Source organism: Nelumbo lutea, chromosome 3, assembly GCF_056320005.1.
Source record: "Nelumbo lutea isolate HS-2025 chromosome 3, American lotus-T2T, whole genome shotgun sequence".
Lineage (NCBI taxonomy): Eukaryota > Viridiplantae > Streptophyta > Magnoliopsida > Proteales > Nelumbonaceae > Nelumbo > Nelumbo lutea.
In genome coordinates, this window is record NC_142686.1 from 37,106,767 (window position 1) to 37,122,511 (window position 15,745).

At 33.7% G+C, this 15,745-nt stretch overlaps 1 protein-coding gene across 10 annotated transcripts; it reads right to left on the bottom strand.

Annotated features, from left to right (window-relative positions):
* Positions 1-284: 284 nt before the first annotated feature.
* Positions 285-10,830, bottom strand: LOC148864277 (4-hydroxy-tetrahydrodipicolinate reductase 2, chloroplastic-like). 10 transcript variants are annotated; one of them, XM_088974815.1, is made up of 8 exons: positions 10,649-10,830; positions 10,301-10,519; positions 9,619-9,713; positions 4,830-4,862; positions 2,216-2,349; positions 2,034-2,080; positions 576-620; positions 285-452 (listed from the first exon to the last, which is right to left on the bottom strand). In XM_088974815.1, the coding sequence occupies exons 5-8, from the start codon at positions 2,344-2,346 to the stop codon at positions 376-378; spliced, it is 300 nt and encodes a 99-aa protein (XP_088830941.1). In that variant the 5' UTR covers positions 2,347-2,349; positions 4,830-4,862; positions 9,619-9,713; positions 10,301-10,519; positions 10,649-10,830; the 3' UTR covers positions 285-375. The 10 variants fall into 10 exon arrangements, with proteins under 10 accessions (XP_088830941.1, XP_088830946.1, XP_088830943.1 ...); XM_088974820.1 differs by having other exon boundaries at positions 2,020-2,080; XM_088974817.1 differs by lacking the exons at positions 9,619-9,713; positions 10,301-10,519; positions 10,649-10,830 and adding exons at positions 5,310-5,658; positions 5,733-5,843; positions 8,174-8,780 and having other exon boundaries at positions 2,020-2,080.
* Positions 10,831-15,745: the final 4,915 nt, after the last annotated feature.

Sequence of the window (15,745 nt, forward strand, 5' to 3'; positions counted from 1 at the left end):
TAGACCACCGACTTAGATACCGAAAGACCACCGCCTTAGATTTCTATCAAACTCCTTCATGTTCTTAGGTGGCGGTTTGAACCACCGGCTTATATGCTAAATGGCCGCCGCCTTGTGTTATGGCTAAACCAGCGGTTTCATGACCGCCGGGTTAGATATTTTTTTTTTATACTAGGTTAATTCTAACATCTTTTGGTCATGTTGATAGCTAAGCCGGCGGACATGACCGTCGGCATATACCTATTTTCTTCAAAAAAAATGCATATACCCACTTAAGTGCAGCATTTTTGTGGTACCTGAATTATTTATTATTATAATATTCAAAGCAAATTGTTTAAATACAATATCCAATTGATGTATAAAAAGTACAACAAATTAAAAAATAATAATCCAAATTCCAGGATAATGTAACATGTCTCCCAATGAAAATCCATTTAACATGATGGTTGAACCTGCAAATCATACCATATAAATTGTTAGAGAATGGATTATGTTTCAGTAAAAAATTGGTCAATGCTCAAAATACAAGATCAGGTAAAATGAAGTGAATCTTTAAAAGAATATTGTTTTCTCACTTTGTAAGGGCTGACTTTGGCCAACTTGGATATTTGACACTTGAGCTGCAAAAGAATGTCAATTTAAATTATTTATAAGATCAAAATTAGCTGATGACAATTCAAAAAAAAATGCAACTAATAAACAATTTAGAAAATGAATTACATGCATAGAATGGGACATGTTGAATTGAGTGTTAAATCATCCTTGAAAAATTGAGTAGAGCATTCCTACGTCCATTCTCTTCTGTATAAGATGGAAACTGCGTCATTTTACTACTATTTGACTCTCCCAAACAAGCATGATAAAGTCAAACATGAAAGCAAAAATAAATCAAAATCTAAATGGCCTATTAGGATTATCATCCATTTATTCTAATGCAAATGAAATTATCAATGCAACCAGCAAACTGAACCTATAGTATTTTCGGCAGTCAGAGAAATGAGGTGGGCCATTCGGAATTTGGGATGGTTCAAATAGAAGACCACTGTCGTGTTGGCTGCATGTTGTTTTGGACAATACTTGTATGTCCAGTCCAAAGTTAAAAGTCTAGACTGGCCCATGTCCACGATATGTTGCTGTAACCAACCCATCAAAATGTAGTTCAGTTCAGTTCAGTTCAGTTAAGCCCATCAAATTCCTATCCTATTCCTTGTTATTGTATCAGAAACTTCAACCCTTTATCTAAATTTTACGTCAGACACCTTGTCCACCTCCACCCTTGCCAAATCTAGTTAATGTAGCCTCCTTATTTTATCATACGTCATAAACAACTCTTGTCACCAAACAAAATATTCATATTTGAAGTTGTAAACATAGACATCGTAAACTTGTCACCTCCCATAAAAAGACCCTGAACATTTAGTGATCAGGTCTCTTTTATTTGGACCTCCTCTTCAGGGTGAGGGGAATCTTGATCCAAACTCTACGCACTACCTCACTAAGCCCCCTCTTCATGTTCTTCCCTCTAATGGGTCTCATGAAAGGGACAACTAAGCCCCCTCTTCATGTTCCTCCCTCTAATGGGTCTCATGAAAGGGACAACTCCTATACCTCCTAACCCCCCCCCCTAAAGCTACTCCAATTCCTAATAATGTAATCAGGTTTGACTTCCCTATTTTCTCCTCTACATTTCTAATTTTCTTCTCCACCACTCCTCTCCTCATGCACCATGCAAATATCTTCTCCTGCTGCATACATCTCCAACAATTCAACTAGGCCTCTCAACAACCACAGCAACATTGGTGGAGTCTCTTAGCAGATTATGAAGCCTCTTTACATTCTCAATATTCTTGGCATATAACTTCTCAGAAGATCCTTTTTAATAGATTCCCTGTAGGATTCTGTGTGTTCATCATGGACAAGGTATCATTTAATAGTTTTAATCAGGAACACTTTTGAAGATCCACGTATAAAATCAAACACCAGAAGGTATATAATTAATCCAGAAAGAGAAGACCATACTTGTAAAGAATAACCTGAAAAGGCTCCAGGAAATTGTTCAGCCATAATCTCCATATACAACCTAAGAAAAAACCGACCACAGTGGATTTTATTGGAAATAAGAACAATCAAGCTATAAAACATTCCCAATTATATTAATTAAAAAAAAATTCCCAATTATACTAAAAACAAAAGACGTAAAAAGGAATATAAAAACCTCTTTTTCCCATCTATGGAGAGATTATAGCATAAACATTTGAGTCTTCCAGTCTTATACAATCTTTCCCTGTCCCCACCTGTAGTTCCCATTACAAAAGGTACACCAACTTTTGCAGTACAGCTCTGCATTGCCTGCAATCAAAGAAAAAGAAAATATCTCAACTCAACTCAGCCTTAATCCCAACTATTTGATCTCAGCAAAATGAATTCTGTCCTACTTCAAAAGGGGAGGGGGGGGGGAAGAAAAGGAAAAAACAGTAAAAATTAAAAATAACATCAAATAGCTTTTATTTTTCTTCAAATAGCTAAATTACAGAATATTCAAAAACAGTTTGACCCAAATAGATTCACTACTACATTTTTCTTCACCCTTTTTTCCTGATCAATTGAACATGGCTACCATTTGATAATTTACAAATAGCCTCCTAGCCATCACATTCTCTTGGATAGGCACATGGATGATCACATGGTATGGGGTTCTTAACTGCATTAAAACAAATCAGCACTTATTTCACATCCTTCATGACCCAAACCTTCCACCATCCTAGCAGCACTAATCTTTCACTCTGCCTAGTAGAGGTGTCATAAAATTCAACTCTGATGGCAGTAGGCGGTAACAAGGGAACTCTAGGTCCTTCTGGAATGGAGGAGGGAGTGTAGAGACAAAAATGTAGTAGAGCAATGTTTCCAGGCCCAATAGGCACAGGGAAATCCCTAAGAACTCCCTAAGGATCTGATTAAACTAAAAATTGTTCCATTACTATTACTTATTATCTTCCTAAAGAATAAAAACAAAATGTTAATGGGACTTGCAAAGCTTGTCTGCTAGCTACTGATCACTGAGATTCTTCTAGGCCCCAATGTATGTTATAATCCCTTAACTTAGAAAATGTTTAAAATCACTTTCCCTTTCAAAATCAGAAAATGCATATGAATAAGGAAAACATTCACAAAGAGAAACTTTGGCTTCATTTATCTTCATAGCATTTCAAATTAAATATGTTTTAGTATTCTTCATTGTGGTTCATTCCCTTGGCACCCCCAACCTATTCTCTGAAGCTTCATGATGTTTTGCTAGAAAGTGGTGTTGTTGCACCCCCAACCTATTCTCTGAAATTGATACTGAGTAGCTAGATCCCTTGGCAATTGAGGCCAAGAAGAAGAAGGATAACAAAGAAGGAAAGAAAAAGAGAAAGAATGGAACCAGAAATAAGGATCAAACTGATATCAGTCCTGGTCAGAATTTTCCACCTCTGCCTTGTCATGGTATACAATCAAAAGCTAGTCCTGGCGTACATGTGGAACATCCCAAGTGTTTGGAGGGTTTGGGTGTTAGTCGTCCATTGGATGTAGGGGTAGGGACTGGACCATCTTATACATCAGAGTCTGAGCTATCTACTGCTTCCGCTAAGGACACTTCCCTAGCAAAATTTGTAAAACATGTTCTTGTGGCTACTGCTGCTGCCGCAACAGCAGCTGTTGTTGCATCTTCAATGGTAGTTGCTGCAGCCATATCAAACTCAGAAGCAAAGCTTGGAGTTACTGTAACGGCAGCAGCCACTGCTACTGCAGCTGTCAACAACAGCTGCTACTACTGCTGCAGCTGTAGTAGCAACAACAGCTGCCTAACTTCAGCTGTCAGGAACTGCAGCTCTCAGAAAGATGGTGATGCAGATAGAACAGCAAATGAACCACAAGGAATTTGGGTCCTATGTTTTAGTATTCTTCCTTCCCCATTTTTGTCAAGTATTAAACAGAAAACCCACTATCCCCCTAGAATTCAAAAGGGGTATTGTGAAAAGATGGAAGGTTCTCACTTCCCACTAATGTCGAATGATTGAAAACATTAATTCTTAGAGTTCTTTCGAATTTGTAGATTTAACAATATTTAATGAAGCCAACATAATTTCCTTGTTGATAGTTTAGCAATAAACAGAAAACCCACTATCCCCCTAGAATTCAAAAGGGGTATTGTGAAAAGATGGAAGGTTCTCACTTCCCACTAATGTCGAATGATTGAAAACATTAATTCTTAGAGTTCTTTCGAATTTGTAGATTTAACAATATTTAATGAAGCCAACATAATTTCCTTGTTGATAGTTTAGCAAGAGCTGGAGTCAATTGTCAAGGGATCATTTGGGAAATGCCTGAGCCAAGGGTTCAAGTGTAGGCAGTTATATTTTTGTACAAATTTCTGTGGTAGCTGTCTTTGTACCTTCCCTGCCATCTCTTTTGGACAGCTAGGATTCTTTACATATTAATAAAATTCTGTTATTCATAAAAAAATAAATAAATGAAAGAAAGAAAGAAAAAAGAAGATGATTCATAGACATAACTTTAAGCATTCAGTTTTAGTATCTTATCAAAGATGTAAACATGCTTCTTGGGATCACAGAAGTCCAAAATACGGTCCCACTATACCCTTAAGAAAACAGATCAAACAAAAATTCTGAAAAATCTGAAACATCACTTAAGTGTTCACTGATCTAACAATGGATATAACATTAAACTAAATTTAAAAAATCCATAGCTTGGCCACTTGAAATGGTCATGTAATGAATGTTGAAACAATAGCCGTTAAAAAACCAGATTGAAAAGCTCTTCAAAGATACCTGCTCGATAATGGCAAAGTAATGTGAATTAGCCTGCAAAAGAGAACCCACATATTAAACAAGATAAACTTCCTTGAAGAAAATATTTTAGGACACATAATTATTAAACAAGGTTAACCACAAAAAAAAAGATCATGAAAAGCACATCCTTATTGGAGAGCAAGAGATCAAGAAGTAATGAAATTTTATAAATAACTAGAAGATATCAACAACCTAAGAGGATCCCCTTGCTGATGGACTTGATACAAAAAAAAAAAAAAAAAAACTAGAGAAAAGTTCAGGAAGATTGATCTTCTTTCAGACTATGTTTTGGTCTATTCATTCATATAAAAATTAGGTGGTTGAACATATATTTTAACCAGATAAGTAGAAAGAATTGATATGAAGAACACTCATCTGGTAAACCCATCACCATATAAACCAGATACCCTCCCTAATCATATATTAAAATTAAAAAACATTGTAACCTCAAGAACTTACTTAAGATAACAGCAGTGGCACAAATTATAATAGCTTTTGATGCTTGAGACTTGTTTTGATTCTTGACATTAAATGCCGCTTGATTTGCATTATTAATTTAAAAAGTTTTGAACAAAGGCACAACATTTGGAGCTCAAAAGCCTCAACCAGCTATCTTTTTCCGGTTTGATGAAGAAACAATTAATTTTCCCACTTGGGATATGCCATCCAATACGGCATTTGCAATATCAGTAGCCTCAGCACAAGTTGTTCTCAGGTTATCAGTCATACTGTCCACAACTTGGGTAACAACTGCAGGTTTTCGAGCCATGTTGCACTTGTAGATACCAGATTTTCGAAATAAGTAAACCTGATCACAATTCAGGAAGGATAAGTATCATATACAGGTTAGTTCCAATGGTTAGCATAGAAAATCACTAATACCAGATGGTTAACCAACAACCAGTGTTCAATGGGTTGGCAGATTTAGAATGTATCAATAATAGCAGATTTCTTTATCATGCAAACTACATCTTCCCCCTTCAGTTCAGAAACCTGCAATGAAAGACACAAGTTTACAAATTCAGATTAGTGTCATTTCCATTAGGCAAAATAATATCTTACTTGAACTTACATACTTTACTGAACTACTTGCTCCTCCACCCAGGCTAATTGCCCCAACAGGTCACACCACCCAAGTTTTTTTGTTTTTCCACTTCTTCTTTCTCTCTTGTTTTTAGCCGGGTGTTAGAGACAAAAGATTTTTAAATTGGTATATGGACTAAACTTTGAAATGCTAGGACCCTTCATTTAGGTTCATAATACTTTTTGGGTACTTTCTTGGCTATTGATATTTTATTGTTAATTTGGATGGGTAGATGCTTTACTGGCCAGGTCATCCAAGAGATGGTAGAACAGGTTAAAGAATTGGGTTATTGGTACATGACAGATACTCTATGATGGACAAACTAATTAACAATAAAAAAGAAAAAAAAAACACTAGTTGCTTCCATTGTCATAAACTATGCTGCTCTCTATTAACTTATTGGGATGATGGGCCTATTTTCTGATGCATTGAAAATCTATTTAGCTGTGATGACAAATTGTTTAAGGCTACACTATGAGTTGATCACTGTGATTCACATTACACGAAACTCAAAAACCATCCACCCAAGGACAAGGAGTGTGTTACTGCATAGGACACCTAAATTCTACTTTCCAGATTTTAAAAGAACCTTGATGGAACCTTCCCACAAGAACAGCCGAGGCTTAGTCCTATGACCATCCCTTTGTTTTAAAGCTAAGTAGCCTCTGTATTATGTTCTGTTGCAGTGGAATGTTTCATAATGCCATTATTCAGACTGCCACTCCAGTCATTTAGCTTGTTAAGCATTCAAACTTTCATGTTTCCCATCTCACTATTTAAATTTATCAGTAAAATTACTGTATGATGTCTGTATATTCCTATTATATTGATTGTGATGTATTTCCTCCACTGACTAGTTGCTGCAGAGTTGTGGAATCATTATCTCTCTACGGTGGGTTTGAGCTGGACCATGCCATCATCAGTAAAGGACTTACTATGGCTCTGGGAGATTAAAGGCTTGTCAAGATTGGCTAAAGAGGTTTGAAAGACAATCCCGGTTGGCTAATGGTTAGTTTCTTTCATGGCCAAGGACAATATGGACTGAAAGGGACAACAATAAGTTGTGAAAGGAACCAGCGGTAGAAGCTATCCCAAATCACTACAACATTTGAGCCCAAAACATATGTGTTCTATGTACCCATTGCTTGGCTAAACTATCTGCCAGCGGAAAGTTGATCACTATGTTTCAGACAACAGAAATGCAGATGAAATAGAAAGATATTCTAGATAACCACTTTACAAGCTAAGATAAGGCTGAGCCTTCTCCCAAAGTGGGATAACTATGAAAAAACTAAAGTAGTCAGACTAAATACACCTTGATACCTTTTTTGGACGGTGCTAATTTATTAGCACAAGTTAGCTTCATTTAAACTGAGAACTAACTAGAGTGAAATTTCACCATCTTGCACGGGGAGCCACTTAAGATCATGATGGATAGCCGATCCTATCTATAGAGAAAAAGATCTTGATGCTTCACTGTTGAAACAAGTCATATAAGAGCAAGAGATCTTGGCATATAAAATAGTTTCTAATTAACTTGTGGAAAATTTTCTGGTTATTTTGGCAATGCTTATCAGGGTGCCAACTCATAAGGCATATAGAAGAAAATGACTTGATTCTATAAGGATGGCTCTTGTCTTCAAAAGGATTTGCATGCACACTTGTTGCAGCATCAATTACATCAATTTCTATATTATTCTTGTCCACACAGAATTTTTTTATGATCACTCATATAAAAATGGTCTATTCCCCCCTCTTTTCTTGAGATTTAGTGTTTTAAATATGTGAATCTTGTTCTTCCAAGAAGAGGGATAATGTATGATAGTTACAGATTAATTACAGTCTCTATCTATACTAATATAAATATATGAAGGGAGCAAATGCTTGGCTTCTAGAGGAAAAATGACCCAGTACTGTTCTTGGCATTTTATTATTAAGCCTGTAATGCCTACTAAAGAATAGAGAGAGAGAGGCAGTCTGCACATTTCTAAAATCTCAGATTTGATACATACCTCCATAGCACATGCCTCTCTCTGGCAATATATATACATTCATATTACAGTGACCTGAGAGTCTCTAGCTAGCTACCACAGTCAAGAATACAAAGATACTAATGTCCATCCATACAAAGTTACTTAACTTGGAACTCTAACTTAACTTGAAATTGATAATAGTCAATGACTAGATGGTCAGCTTGTTCTTCAGCAGCAAATTATTAAAAGGAGGGTTAGAAGGTTACCTTTTCTTCTCTTGCTCGAACGAACAGAGGTCGGTGCTTGCTTGGATAGCGCCCAGAAATTTCCCCGTTCTCAAGCACAAAGGGGAACCCTAGCTCGAACGAACAGAGGTAGTCCAGAAAATCGCACAACCCTAGATTTTCTTCCCAACTTTCTTGCTCGTGAAGAATAACTTGTCTGCACTCTCGGAAGAAATCTGGTCCGTTGCAGCAGGAGACCTTTCACTCTCACTATAACGTAAAACCCTAAATAACTTTTCCGCCTCTTTTCTCCTCCATTTTTGGAACTTCAACTTTACTTCATCGCAAGAATAACTTGTCTTATTCTTCAACATTTATCTGCTGGAAGAGAATTTCTGCCTTGCTCATGAAGAATAAGAATAACTTATGTCTTGTAAATTTCTTAGCAAGGTTCTCTATGGACAAACAGAGAACAGAACTTGTTCTTTTTTGGTCGAACAGGAAGAGGAATTCGTGCGCGGGAGAAAGCGCGCAGGAGAAAGAAAATTTTTCCTCCATAAGTTTCTCCACGTCGGTCCATTATAAGATTAACCCGGTTTAATTCCGGTTCACGAAAAATCCGCCGAATGTACATTAAAACCGCCGCGCCTTTTTTTTAAAACGAATGTAGGCGGCGGTCTTTGAAAACCCGCCGCCTTAGATGTCCCTATAGCGGCGATCTCAAAGACGGCCGGCTGTGACCGTTTTTTCTTGTAGTGAGTGAGAGAGGGAGAGAACTACCCATTTGGTTGCTATGATCATGTTCTACAATAGAATCCTTCTCTCTCCATCTTCAATCCACATTAGCCGCTACACCTTTTGAGACTAAGATGAAATTTACATTAGGTTTTGATTAATATCCACAAGCATAGGTTCTCGAGGGCTATCATTTACATCTAGAACCAAGTTTGACCCTAAAAGCAACAGAAAGTAGTATGTTGCCAAGGAGTGAAATTATCAAGATAACTGATCCTTTTATGATGACAAAAAAAATATAACTTTCAGAAAATAAAATATAGTGGATGTATAGATTAATTGTATAAGAAGAGTTTTCTTTTCTTGCATTTCTTAACTTCGTATTTTGGCAGGTTCTGCTTAATTCTAGTAAAAAATCCATACAAAAATAGAAAATTAAATAAGAAATGCAATTGTGTGAAAGAGCTCCCATGTGCCTGCAATCGAACCAAACAAAAACAAAACAAACTCTTAAAATCAAAACTTCAAGGATGGATAACTTTTCTTACTTACTGACCAAAAGCCCTAAATGCTATATATTTCCCAACAATATCAGCAATTGAACCAAACAATACCACCACCAAGAATTGCAAATATAAGTTCAACAATTCAAAATATTAATAAAATACTAAAATATGTTCCAAATGAAAAAAAAAATAAAGTGAGAATGAAAAGAGGAAAAATATGATATGTTCCAATTTTCTTGAACTCACAATTTGAAAGATGACCTTTCAGTTTTCTTGTACTTCCTACCATGCATGCTTTGCCTTATTCCAAACCCTCTTCATAACAATGGTCTTCATTGGATCTGAACCACCCCAGGAAGAAAGAAAACAAACAAAATCACAAAAATGACTATAATCATAACTCAAAATACTTGAATCCGGCAAAAATTAGTTTGCATGGAACTCTAAAAATCAATGTACAAAGGGATAAATAAACAGGAGTTTTGTTAAAGGCAGCCGAGTAGGGAAACGGTTCTCTAGTCTGTCTAGCGGAGCAAAAGTTTTAAGGGCTTAAGCACTCAGAAGATTAAAACTGTACCTAAAACCAACTCTAAGCGAAGCAAAAGTTGAGATCACTCGCCTAAACGCCAAGTTTTATTACTCCCCAACCAAATAAGAGAACCGATCTATTTCCTCTCTAAAGCAAGAGACTTGAATATATCCGTCTTCAAAAAAACCAATAAATCCGATATCCAACCTATCCATCTCCGAACTGAAAAAGGATTCCATATTCCATCCTCTAAACCCCACATACGGATTCCCTATTCATCATATTCTAAAGATGCGATCAAACACAGTAAATTCACCAATAATTCAATATGGGTTTCTCGAAAAACGCATGGGCTGGATAAAAATGTCGAATGACCAAAAGTGAATGGAAAGAACTTACCAATGGAACCTGAATCCGAACACCTCTTTCCACGTTCAAAGATGCCTGAGAGGCCTCCATCTCAGAATAACAACTTCATCTATAAAATTAGTTCTTGAAAATTGTTGGCCAAATCCAAAACTAGAAATGGGGAGAAGAGAATCTTAAAGAAAGCCATAATGAGCTACTCAAGCTTTAGTCGGATGAATTCACCACAAATTAGAAAGTTTGTTTTTATGTCTGCAAATGGAAATAACAAGCTGAATCCAAGAATCCAAAGATTTCTAAAGAATTTTAGTAGAGAATCAAAGAACAGGGAATGGATTCAAAGTTAACCAACAACCAAAGAGGGAGATCAGAAGTAAATACCTCTATAAAAGACTGCGGCGGTGGTGTTGCTTTGGTAGTAGGAGCAGTCCATGGCATTAGCAACACGGTGGTGGGTTACTTTGGTGTTGGCAGCATGAATCGTGGAGTCGTGGACAATGCACGGTGGTGGTTTGAGAAGAGAGAAGGCGGCCGAGAGGTTGCGACTTGAGGACCGAACCTCTGAAACTGAAGCGTTTCTATTTTCCTTGCATATCATACCCCAGATTTCCTACTAACTCTCTACCCGCATCCTACCCACAATACACTGTAGCCGCACATCTCACGATACGAGATTGTGATGTGTGGCTGCAATTCAAGACGGGTAGAGTGCGGGTAGAGAGTAGTGGGGGCGGGAAATCCGATTTGTATCAAGAGGGATAGGCGGGAAGATTGTTTTAACAATAAAAGTTTTTATTAATTAATCTTATATATTTTATTAATGTAACCATTTTTTAAATAGAGTTGATATTAAGTTATGCTTAAATTTGATTTTAAATTTAAATTTTATTAGTTATAAAGTTCTATTGTGAAAGCAAATTTTATTAAATAATTATAAGTGGCATTCTAAATTTTAAGTTTATTTAATTGTATTAATTAATACTTAATAATTTTATTAATTAATTTAAATTGATATAAAATGGATTTTAATTTTTATCAACTAATATATATTAATTTAAAATTAAATGATATTTTAAATTTTATTTTTATTATTTATACATTTTTTTTCAAATATATATATATATATATAAATTAAAATTGTGTTATAAATATAAATTTTTAATTGGAAATTGTGATATATTTATAATTTTATTAATGTTTAAAGTTTTTAAGAAACATAAAAATTACTATTATTAATTAGTTATAATATTATTATATTTTATTGTATCAATTTAAAATTTAAATGTTTTAGTAATCAATTTAAAATTTTCTTAATTTTATTATTTGTGTTGAATTTTATTTTTTATTAATCAATTTAAAATATTTAATTATATTTCTTAATTTTTAATTATTTAATACTTTTAGTAGTGATTTAATAAAAAATATATAACCATAACTCTTCTAGGGCATTCATTCTTTGATTTGTTAAAAATGAGAACCTAACCAAACTGATACTAATAGGAAATGATGTCATAGCCAATTCGATTTGGTTTGGTTTTAGGTAGACAGTTTGGAAGCTAATAATATTTATAACAATAACATATTAATATGAATATTTATAATAATGTATATCAATATTTATAAATTTATAATATTAGGATGTATAACAATATATAATAACATATTAATATCCAAACCAAATAAATTGCTTATTCATTATATTTAGTGGCTGAATTTGAATGCCCTTAACTATCTTTGCTTGTGACAATGTATTCAACTAATGTTTGCTTAGAGTTGAGAGTTGTTGATTCTCTAGTTATATATTCAACTAATGTCTTCATTAGACCTGTTCACGAGTCGGGCTTTGCCTTTATATTAACAGAATATGCGTTGGTCTGAGCCCGAGCCCAACCCTCATATAAAGCTCGAAGCCTAGGTCTGAGCCCAAGCAAGCCAGAAAGTTGGAAAATATATTTTTTTCTTTTCTTATTCAATTAAAAACTATTTTATTTATATTAAAAGTCCTCAAAACCTATAAAAAAATAATGAAAAATCTCACTATTACTTGAAAAAATAGAAGAATAATAAAGAAAAAAGTATTATATATTTATTAAATAAAATTATTTTTATTATATAAATACATTATTAAGCCAGGCTCGGGCTCGGGTTTAGGCCAGGCTTTTTTGAGAAAGCCTGAGCCTGACTCAAAAAAGGTTGGGCCCAATGTTTTAGGCCCAAGTTCGAGCTTGCAGGCCTGAAATCCTTTCCAAACCCAACTTAGATCAGGTCGGGCCAGGTCGGCCCGTTGGGGCTACCCGGCCCATGAACAGGTCTAGTCTTCATACCTTGAATTTGCAAGTAAAGATTATTAGATTATCGTAGTGAATGATCCTCAATCTTTAGATGGAGTGGTTGGGATCAATGTTTTCAAAATTAACCTAGAGACCTAATCATTGTTGCCTTTAAATTGTTGTCACAAGTTCGATGATTCAAGTCGAATGGGTCAGACCATGCCACGTCATATAAGTATACACACACATGGTTTAACGAGAGTCTGACTAGTCAGTCTAACTATATATTTCGAAATATATAGAATATATATAGGTCTAATTTATATTTTATTTAGTTTTTCATCTTTCATAAATAAAAAAGCTAAAAATTATAATTTGAGGCAAAATGTTTTTTTTTTTGGTAAAATGGGTAGCCAAGGTGTCTTTGGCCCATGGAGCACATAGAATTATTAATTAAGTATTATTTTATTTAATTAATAGATAATTATTAATTAATTAAAGAAAATATAATATTTTTATATATATTTGATAACTATCACTTTATTTATGAAATTAAGTAATATAGTTTAATTGACAATATTATTTTTCATCAAACTATTGTTAATTAATCAATTATATTGGTTATTCATATTTGATTTATTATTGTTACTTATTATTAATTTACTTAAATAATAAAGGTGTTCTCATTTTTTTTTTCATTTCTTCGAGGGAGAGAGACTCGAAGAGGTGTTCTCATTTTTTCTTTTTTCATTTTTTCATTTATTCACACGTGTAGAACTAACTAAAGTGCTTCTAAGCACATGAGAGTGTTCATCTACTCGCATGAGTAGATTTCAAAACTTAAAAGAATAGGCTATGATTCTATATGCATTTCCTTTTAATATAATATAATAATATAGAAAATAACTATTTATTAATGTTAATAAATTAGCTAGTTGTCTAACCAGATAATTAAATAATAAAATATTAATAATTAATAATTAAATATACAATAATAGAAATTTTGTTGATTAAAATAATATTTAATTAATTAATATATTGAATCATGATTATGCAGGGATGCCAATTTCCCCATCCCTATCAATTACCCAGCATTAGGTCCAGATAGGGATTACTTTGGTAGGGTAGGGATGGAGATGGGAATTTCTTTGATAGGGTAAGGACGGGATAGGGATTAATAGGGATCCTTGACTACGGTCAAGGTTGGGTGGGGAATGAAGTCCCCGCCCTGGCCTAGCCTCAATAATATATATATATATATTATTTCAAATATTATTTATATCTAAAAATAAATAAAATATTATTTATTTCAAATATTATTTATATCTTAAAATTTTCTTTTATTTTAAGTATATTAATTTTTCAAAAAAATAGTGTTAATTAAAAAAATCCTAAGATTCAAGTCCTTGTGAGGAACCCATCTCTGTCAATGATCAAAGATGGAGGACAACTTTTATCCCCAATGGGAATCAGAGCTAAGGATAGGGATTTATTTCAAAATTAGGGTCAAGGATAGGGAATATGATCCCTGCCCCAAACCTACCTCATTTCCATTCGTATGATTAGAGGTGCAAGCTAGGCTGGGGTAGTAGGGGTGGAAACAAATCGATCTTTCACAAGCTATTCAAGCTCAGCTTGTGAGAAGTTCAATTTGACTTAGTCTAAATCGAGCTTCATGACAAGTTCAAGCCCAATATATAGGCATGTTTGCTAGTTAAGTAGAGCTCGAGCGTAATAAAGCTCAACTCATGAGGCTCACAAGCCTAATCGAGTTTATAAATACATACATACATACATACATATATTAATAAATAATTTTTTTTATGTATTGTAATAAATATTATACATATATATATATATGACAATAAATGATTTTTATAATTCTTAAATATTTATATGTATAATAAAAAATAACTTTTATATGTATGATTTTTATTTTTTATAGGAAGCTTGCCTCACATTTGAGCTCAAGTCGAGCTGAGCTTGAACATATGAGCTTTTATGTTGAGCCAAATTTTAGCTCAAATCTCTACTTCAAATCGAGCTTGGGCTTGATGGTTTTTTGGTGAGCCATGATCGAATAACTAGATATTCTACTTAGCTTGGCTGAAATCCACCCTTATTGGGTAGCCTTAGATTAGGAAGGGTTGAGGTCAACTTAACCCAAATGAAGTTATGGAACCCTCAATCATAAATCTAATGCAACCTAAAAGCTTGGAGTTAGGGTTGGGTTCAAACTTTCAATATAACTATATAACTATATATATAACTATATATATATATATATATATATATATAGTTATGGTATACTATAGTTGTGAATTTAGAAAAAATGCATATTTTTCTATAATTTTGATTATAAAAATAGTTAGCATTTTATATTTTCTTTTTCATATAATTTATTATTTCATTGGCTTGTTAGTTCGAATGCCAAGCCCTAGACATATTATTAAGCATAAAGTATGGGCCAGTCAAGCCTCTACAACATTAAAAGTCATTAATGGTCTATAAAAACTTGACCTAAGAGTATCCCTATACGTAGAACTTAAATGAAATTTTACTAAAACTTTTTTTGAATATCTAAAATTTTAACTTATTGACTATTCTTCAGATATATTAATTAAGCAATTCAAATGTCCTATTCATTATATTATTTTAAACATAATAACATTTAAACAATGGCTATGAGAAAATGACACTACAAAAAATGACCCAAAATGAAGATGATTTTAATTTGTGAAAAAAATTAATTGTCCATTATTAAATATAAAGATTTTGTAACAAATACCTAATTACCAATCACTATAGATAAAGATTTTGTGGCCGGCATTAAACTATTCATCACTATAAATCAACTTTTATGATTTTTGTGATAGATAATTAATTGTCTGTCACTACAATTCACCATTTAGGGAAAATGACTCAATTGTCCGTCACTATAATTCAACATTTAGTGTTGATGATTAAGTCATTCGTCACTATAAGTTAATCAATTGTGACGGATGACAATTGTCCATCACTAAATATCAAGATTTTATGCTTTAGTGACGAACATTCAATTGTCTGTCACTATAATTCACAATTTAGTGACGGTGATTTAATCATCTGTCACTATAATACAAAATTTTGTGACGCTGATTAAGTTATCTATCACTATAAGTCAATCAGTTGTGACAGATGACAATTGTCTGCCACTATATATCAAGAT